At 53.3% G+C, this 7,799-nt stretch overlaps 2 protein-coding genes across 29 annotated transcripts in view; one reads left to right on the top strand and one right to left on the bottom strand.

The window, feature by feature from the left end:
- Nucleotides 1–3,369, top strand: part of AP1G2 (adaptor related protein complex 1 subunit gamma 2) — an 8,796-nt gene extending 5,427 nt beyond the window's left edge. For 26 of the 27 annotated variants that reach the window (XM_017864266.1, XM_017864263.1, XM_017864257.1 and 23 more), the window contains 8 exons: nucleotides 263–352; nucleotides 440–567; nucleotides 789–893; nucleotides 1,217–1,340; nucleotides 1,421–1,556; nucleotides 2,529–2,692; nucleotides 2,911–3,009; nucleotides 3,097–3,369. In XM_017864266.1, the coding sequence (XP_017719755.1) occupies nucleotides 263–352; nucleotides 440–567; nucleotides 789–893; nucleotides 1,217–1,340; nucleotides 1,421–1,556; nucleotides 2,529–2,692; nucleotides 2,911–3,009; nucleotides 3,097–3,198 (948 nt within the window). In that variant the 3' untranslated portion in view covers nucleotides 3,199–3,369. The remainder of the gene's footprint in view (nucleotides 1–262; nucleotides 353–439; nucleotides 568–788; nucleotides 894–1,216; nucleotides 1,341–1,420; nucleotides 1,557–2,528; nucleotides 2,693–2,910; nucleotides 3,010–3,096) is intronic. The other variant, XM_017864245.1, reaches the window with a different exon arrangement.
- On the bottom strand, nucleotides 3,359–7,244 carry THTPA (thiamine triphosphatase). 2 transcript variants are annotated; one of them, XM_017864274.1, is made up of 3 exons: nucleotides 6,897–7,244; nucleotides 6,205–6,486; nucleotides 3,359–4,238 (listed from the first exon to the last, which is right to left on the bottom strand). In XM_017864274.1, the coding sequence occupies exons 2-3, from the start codon at nucleotides 6,479–6,481 to the stop codon at nucleotides 4,093–4,095; spliced, it is 423 nt and encodes a 140-aa protein (XP_017719763.1). In that variant the 5' UTR covers nucleotides 6,482–6,486; nucleotides 6,897–7,244; the 3' UTR covers nucleotides 3,359–4,092. The 2 variants fall into 2 exon arrangements, with proteins under 2 accessions (XP_017719763.1, XP_017719762.1); XM_017864273.1 differs by having other exon boundaries at nucleotides 5,935–6,486; nucleotides 6,897–7,242.
- Between the last annotated feature and the right edge of the window lie 555 nt (nucleotides 7,245–7,799).

The raw sequence follows: 7,799 nt of genomic DNA, 5'->3' as shown, positions 1-7,799 counted from the left end.
CCCCCCACCATCTCTGTACTGCCTAAAGGGATATTACCAGGTCTGGAAGTGAGGAGAGGACCTCAGACCCTGGCCCAGCAGTGTTTCTCTCTCTCTCTCTCTTTTTTTTTTTTTAATAGAGACGGGGGGCTCGCTATGTTGCCCAGGCTGGTCTTGAACTCCTGGTCTCAAGCGATCCTCCCGCCTCAGCCTCCCAATGTGCTGGGATTACAGGCGTGAGCCACCATACCTGGCCGGCCCAGCAGTTTCTTATCCCATGTAGCAACCACTGGTGCAGGTGGCAGCCTGGTGCATTGGGGAATATGGGGACCTCCTGCTGGAGGGGAACTGTGAGGAGATTGAGCCCCTTCAGGTGAGACCTCATTGGGGGTACACTGAGGAGGGACTCGTCAGGGGGCAGGACTTGCACCAGGGTCACTAACTGTATCCATGTCTGAAGGTGGACGAAGAGGAAGTACTGGCATTGCTGGAAAAGGTGCTGCAGTCCCATATGTCCCTGCCAGCCACTCGAGGATATGCCCTCACAGCCCTAATGAAACTCAGCACTCGCCTCCAAGGGGACAATAAGTAAGAAGGGGTCCCAGCCTCTTGAGAGATGGCCTTTCACTGGGCCCACCTATTTCTGAGTTTCTTTCCAAGCATATATACCCAGCCCGCCCTAACCCCAAGCCCTTAGGTTCTTGTTTTTGAGCCAAATCTGGGTATTTCCCTGCTCCATGGGCCTTTCCTTCCTGCGACATCCTGCAGTGGCACACTGCCATTGCCACTTATATACTACACTGGCCCAGCCGCATCCGCCAGGTGGTGTCCATCTACAGGAGCTGCTTGGACGTGGAGCTGCAACAGCGGGCGGTGGAATATGACACACTCTTCCGGAAGTACGATCACATGAGGTGTGTCCAGCACTGGGCTGCAGCATGGGACCCAAACCCCTGCCCTCTCCCAGATGCCCTTTTGTAGGTACAAGGGCCTCATCCTCACCTGTGTTCCACATCCACGGTGAGAGCTTCCCACCCACTGTTAATTGAAGCTAAGCTGGCTTCCAACCCTCCTTGCTCATCTGAAAATCAGCAACAACATGTCATTTTAGGAAATCAGAAGGGAACTTCTGAGCCACCATGTGCCCAGGGCTCCATGTTCCTAGTCATCATCCTAGATGCCTCTTGTGAAAGGCCCAGAGACCACACAGAGGCACACTTGCATTCCATCCTCTCAGGGCTGCCATCCTGGAAAAAATGCCTCTTGTGGAGCGAGATGGCCCTCAGGCTGATGAGGAAGCAAAGCAAAGCAAAGAAGCAGCCCAACTTTCAGAAGCAGCCCCAGCACCCACAGAGTCCCAGGTGAGGAGGCTGGAAACCCTGGGGTAGGAAGACGGGCTGAGCTTCATACCCAGCCCTGCCCCTTCTGTCCCTTCCACCAGGCCTCACAGCTCCTGGATCTGCTAGATCTCCTGGATCGGGCTTCTGGGGATGCCCAGCATCCTCCCCCTCTGGACCCCTCCCCAGGAGGTGCCCTGGTATACCTGCTTGACCTTCCCTGTGCACCTCCACCCCCAGGTAAGCCTAAGCAAAAGGGAGATGTCTTAGAGAAGGTAGGTAGAAATGTGCTGCTTCTCCTAAGCCAAGGGCTGAGGCTCATGGACCCTGCTTCTTGTGGGTCCATGTGTGTCCCCCATCCCATCCCCATCTCAGGAGGTAAAAGGATGAAGTCAGTCATGGTCACCTGTCTTCCCTTTGTTCCAGACTTCTTTCTCTGGCCTACAGGGCCCTGCTTCCTTCCCAGCCCTTCTTATACCACTTTCCCACTACCCACTCACTGCCCCCTTCTCAGCTCCTCACACCCTCCCACCCTTGGCATTTCATGTTCTTTTTTACAGGGAATGTTCTTTCCCCAGCACGTCGAATGACCAGCTCATTCTCACTCCAGGCTTCAGCTAAAATGTCAGATGCCTTCCCCTACCACTCCTATTTAAGTCAGTTCTCCCCAGTTATTCTAGAATGACTTACTTCCTTCATAGCACCTATTATGGTCTGTAATTATCTTGCTTATTTTATTTTTTATTTTTATTTTTTGAGACAGAGTCTCACTCTGTCACCCAGGCTGGAGTGCAATGGCACCATCTCGGCTCACTGCAACCTCTGCCTCCCAGGTTGAAGCTATTCTCGTGTCTCAGCCTCCCAAGCAGCTGGAACTACAGGCACGAGCCACCACACTCGGCTAATTTTTTGCATTTTTAGTAGAGACAGGGTTTCACCATGTTGGCCAGGCTAGTCTCGAACTCCTGACCTTAAGGATCCACCCACCTCAGCCTCCCAAAGTGCTGGGATTATAGGCGTGAGCCACCATGCCCGGCCCTTTTTTATTGTTTCTCTCCCCCATTAGACAGTCAGCTCCAGCCTCATCTTCATATCTACTTTGTTACTAGCCTCTCGAGTAGTGCAGGGCCAGCAGGTGTTCACTCAATTTTTGTTGAACAAACATGTTCTCTCAAACCTGCACGCTGAGCTGCCTTTGTCTCCCTACTCTAGCTCCCATCCCAGATCTCAAAGTGTTTGAGCGTGAGGGAGTACAGCTGAATCTGTCTTTCATTCGACCCCCTGAAAACCCTGCTTTGCTGTTAATCACCATCACTGCCACCAACTCCTCAGAGGGTGATGTCACCAATTTCATCTGCCAGGCTGCTGTGCCCAAGGTTTGTAAAGATCAGGGTTCAGAGGTGGCCTGAGGACTCCAGGAGAAAAGGCCACTAAGTAGAGGAGGTGGGTGGGAGACAGTGTGAGATGCGATTGAGTCATCTGGAGATCAGCACTTGGGGAGTTACAGGAAAAGGGTGTGGAGCCACTGGGTGTAGAGGAGCTGCCTGAGCCCCACCTACTGCCATACTGTGCTCTGTTAAACTCCTGTGCTCAGAGTCTCCAGCTGCAGCTGCAGGCCCCCAGTGGGAACACAGTTCCAGCTCGGGGTGGCCTTCCTATCACCCAGCTCTTCAGAATCCTCAATCCTAACAAGGTGAGCTTCAGGAGTTCCCCCAAGGCAAGACCCAGGGATAGCAGAAGTCATGGGTGCTAACCCTGGTCCCCGCTCTCCTATTCCTAGGCCCCCCTGCGGCTAAAGCTGCGCCTTACCTACAACCACTTTCACCAGTCAGTGCAGGAGATTTTTGAGGTGAACAACTTGCCTGTGGAATCGTGGCAGTAACTGTCTCCATCACAGCCTGAAATTCTCCTGTGTCCCAAACCCCAGCCGCTTGAAACCTACACCTGAGGGCTACCAGCAGGTGGCACTCTGGCTTTGCACTGCAAAAACTGGGGACCAGCCCCCTTCTCCCCCAAATAAAGCCCAATAAAGCCTGAGAGGGGAGGAAAGCCATATTTGGGTATATTTGAAGTGGAAAATGTGTATGAATAACAACAAGGGAAAAGCATTCTTACATAAGAGGTATGCATCTTCCCCTGAACCTTGAGAACCTGTCTCAACACAGGGGCGGGGATGGGGCGGCTGCTGGTTCTTTCTAACCCTCTTCAGTTCAGGGAACAAATTTGCCCCAAACTTCTACAGCCGGCACTCTACCCTCTGGGCCAGAGCTGGGCACAGTGGCAAAATCAGAATAGAATTTCTAGAGTTCTAACTGGGATTCCCAACAATTTCCTCAACTTGCTTCTATTTCCTGCACCCCAAGGCAGGGAAATCCCTGCTGCCTCCCCTCATCTTCTAACTCAGCTGTAAGGCGGTTTAGGAGCTGCTGGCAGAATCAATGGCATCGACCAAGGGAGGGGGGTGGCAAGGGATTTTCCTGTGCTTAACTACTGATCACGGCTAAGTGGAAATCCTATAAACACGAGCGGAAATCAATGGAGGCTGCTTAGCGGCCAGGGGAGAGGGGCGGCCCACAGATTGCATCTGACGGATGAGGGAAGAAGCAGCAGCCAGGGAGGGCTCAAGGAAGAGTAGCTTAGAGTAAGGGGAAGAAACAGGCAGAGCTAGAGAGAGAGGAGTCACTGTCAGAAGGGACGCTGAGGGGAGAGGCACAGTGGGCCAGGAGTGGACTCCATTAGACCCAGAGTTCCCTTCCCATTCTGGGAAGTGACACCCCTAGCCCAGGCAGTTATCAGGATCTTCAGTCCCCTGTGGCCTCTGCTTGGAGCTGTTCACTTCTAGCAGGCGCTGATAGTCTTGAGGCCGGAAACGCTGTAGGTACACGATCAGCTTGGCCGGTGCTGTCTCCTGTGCAGGCACACCTACAGGTAAAAGGACAACGAGGAGAGAAATGGACAGAGCCACAAGCACTTTCACTCTGCTCCCTGCCCACCTAGCCAGAACCCCATGGATGTTTCCAAAGCCACACTGGGGTTCTGAATGTCATCCACCCAGCTTCTATAACACACTAGTCCACTCCTTGCCTGCTTGTGGAAATGGGACCTAAAAGAGCAACTTCAGGCAAGAGTGGGAATAGAAGCCACACTTGAGCCTCTCCTCCAGCAAGGAGAAATGGCGAAGAGGCACCCAGGCACCAAGAAAACGAAGGATACCTCAACATCAGCTCATTTCAGTTATTACCCTGTCCCACAATCAAGAATAAAGCCCATCGCAGGCGCGGGGGCTGACGTCTGTAATCCCGGCACTTTGGGAGGCCGAGACGGGCAGATCACGAGGTCAGGAGATCGAGACCATCCTGGCTAACGTGGTGAAACCCCGTCTCTACTAAAAATACAAAAAGAGCCGGGCGTGTTGGTGAGTGCCTGTAGTCCCAGCTACTCGGGAGGCTGATGCAGGAGAATGGCGTGAACCCGGGAGGCGGAGCTTGCAGTGAGCTGAGGTCGCACCACTGCACTCCAGCCTGGGGGACAGACTCTGTCTCAAAGAAAAAAAAAAAAAAAAAACATTAAAGCCCATCTAGACCAGGCCAAAGCTCATCAGCTTAGTAATGAAGCACGTGCAGAGATGTACAAATAGAAACCAAGAGCTATAGAAAGAAGAGGAGGGAAGCTATAGCCATGGGGTGGGATTCACATAGAGTTCTCACCTCTACATCGTAAGGTGAGAATGGAATTGCCTGTTGCCGGTGTCTGTTGTCAGTGCCTGACAGTGTGCTGGGCAGGTAGCAAGGAACTCAGTGTATGTTTGCTGAGGGGGCTCAAACAGCACTGCAGGGCTGTAAGGCCTCATGGGGTGCAAAATTCCACACTAGTGCGAATGAACTGTCTACAAGGGAATTATGCTTGGGAACAAATCTGCCAAATCATGCCCCACTGTCTCACATAACTATAATGTTATTGCCCTTTACGAAAAGCTGAAAGGACACATTAAAAGGATCTAGGTAATTGTAAAACAAAAGGACAGAAGATTGGTTGGACTCTTGGTGTAGTGGGCAGTGCATCAGTCTCGTGATCTGAAGATCCTGAGTCTGAGCCTCCCAGAGGTCAGCTTTTGTAAAAAGGCTTTTTACTCCTCCTTGTGGAGTGGTGACTGAAGAAGAAAAAAAAAGATTGGGGGAAGGAAGAGTCAAAGCAGGGAACTGAGAAATGAAACTGAAGGAGATCTGGCTGTAGGTATGAGAACTAAATGAGACAGGTTGGCTGGAATTAAGACACATGGAAGGACTAAATCCAAATTAGACAGCTACTGTTAAAGAGAAAACACGATTTCACAGAACTGTAAGCAAACTTAGAAAACTGCTAAAACAATTCCCATTACAAAAATAATCCAGGCCAGGCGCAGAGGCTCACACCTGTAATCCCAGCACTTTGGAAGGCTGAGGCAGGTAAATTGCTTAAGGAGTTCCAGGCCAGCCTGGGCAATACGACAAAACCTGGTCTCTATTTTTAAAAAAATTTTTTTAATCCAGAGGCCCTCCCCCACTACATGGTCCAGTGGGTGCCTCCAAAAGAGAAAAGTGGGGAGCAGGAAAAGCACAAAAGGGCCTGTCTCTCTCACCAAGCATGCTGCTGAGCCTGTGGATCTTCTCTAGGGCAGTTGGTACTTCAGCCTCCTCATGCACCAGGGCCTCTACCTCACCCACAGCATAGCCAAAGTCGGCTGTATCCAAGTCCACCCTGAGCTGTGGCTCCTCTTCATCAGTTCCCAAGAGCACCAGTTTCCAGGCACTCCGCTTAGTCACAAAACTAGCTACTTCCTGCAGCCCCAATGGGCCCAGCACAGCAGCCACATCTCCAGCCCCCAGGCCGTCAGCCCCTAGCACCTTACAGAGCTGGGCCACAATTGTAGGTTCCGCTGTGAGTTCCTTATACTCCGTGTGGTGTCCTAAGACACCTGCTGCTCCAGGACATTTGAGCTCCCATCCACTATCCTCTCGTCGTCGCAGCCAGTGGTCAGCCTGCATGAGGCTCAGCTCAGGGGTGTCATAGTAGGTGTCTCGGAAGGTGACCCGGTGCTCCAGGGTGCCCCCCAACTCCTGCAGCCGCTCCTCTGTGCCAGGCCCTGGAAGGAACTTTCGCTCCACCTCTATCAAGCCCTGGGCCATGCTACCTGCAATTGGTTGAACAAACATTTGCTGAGTTCCCAAGGATGCAAAGCCTCATGCTCAGCTCCTGGGGCCTCAACCCAGTACAGACCCCCTCCCTGGAAGAACTTATGAGGGGCACACTGTGTCGCAATAGTCTCTAGGGCTACTGCCCTTTTCTCTCTACCTCGGTGACATTAAGGCCCCGTCGGTCGTATTTTAAGGTTCTGACAGTGACAGGTCTCCAGTAAAATCCCTTCCACTGCTGCTGATGTCCTCAATCCAAAGAGCCCCCTAGAAAGCAGGCTGGGTAGCGGGTATCCTTTCAACGCCCCCCTCTCTACACCCTGCCACCCCAGGAGGCTAGTGCCTCACGACCCGGGAATGACCTGCCCTTTCCTGCTACACTACTGGCCAGCGGAACCTCAGGACTCACCTCAAAGCCCGAGAGTCTCCTCGCGGGACCCAGAGAGGAGGAAGGGAGCCCACGCCATACACCCGCGAGGAATGCCGGGAGCAGTTCCTGATCCCGGACCTCGTCCCGACCCTCCGCGGGCCCGGCAGGTCCCGGCACCAGCGGCCATATTAGGTCCGTCGTGGCGGTGCCGAGAGCAGGCCAGGGCTCGAAAGACACGCTATGTAATGGGAAGCCGCGACCCCCGTGGTGGCCAGGGGAGCAAGGCCGCCCCCTTGCGCTCTGCTCCTCATTGTCGGCCCCGCACGGCTCCCGGGGGTTGGTACAGGTCTCAGACCAGAGGCTGAGCCAGGCACCGTGGGGCGCGGATGCATGATGGGAGATGTAGTTCCAAAGGGAGACTTTGCCCTCTCGCCCGGTCCGTCGCTATGGTGACAGGAAAGCTGCAATTGGTGCCTGCAGTACTCTACCTAAAGCTGAACTGGGGCTACAGGGCGGCGGGGAGAGTCGAGTGCAAGGAGCTCAAGCCCCAGTTCCATCACACCCACCCGCCCCACCCCCAACGCAGGCAGATGGGCCTGGAATACAAGCCATTCACACTGTCCAGCAGATATCTGCTATAGCAGCCAGTTAAGTGCAGGGCAGTGGCAATGGTGGCAAGGAGGGGGTAATGGGGGGAAGGAAGGGAGCGGGGGCAGCGCGTAATAAAGTCCAGTTTAGCTACTCTGGAGTTTTAGAGGGGATCTAATACCTCCTGGCATGAACGTTCAGGGTAGGAGTGGGTGAGAAACTTTCTGTCAGAAAATAAAGTGATATTTGGCCAGGAACTAAAGATATGATGGAATTTCAACAGTTGGAGACCTGGATGGAGGCAGGAGTAGCCTAAGCAAAGGCCCGGAAACTGGAGAGCACCTGGGTGGTATG

This window comes from Rhinopithecus bieti, unplaced genomic scaffold, assembly GCF_001698545.2.
Source record: "Rhinopithecus bieti isolate Rb0 unplaced genomic scaffold, ASM169854v2 scaffold_74680, whole genome shotgun sequence".
Taxonomy (NCBI): domain Eukaryota; kingdom Metazoa; phylum Chordata; class Mammalia; order Primates; family Cercopithecidae; genus Rhinopithecus; species Rhinopithecus bieti.
This window is presented reverse-complemented; position numbering and strand designations above follow the sequence as displayed.

Coding starts and splice junctions, on each gene's coding strand:
- THTPA (XM_017864273.1), bottom strand. CDS start 6,481: ATGGCCCAGGGCTTGATAGAGGTGGAGCGAAAGTTCCTTCCAGGGCCT. Junction 4,239..5,934: donor CAGGCTCAGCAGCATGCTTG/GTGAGAGAGACA, acceptor TTTTACCTGTAG/GTGTGCCTGCACAGGAGACA.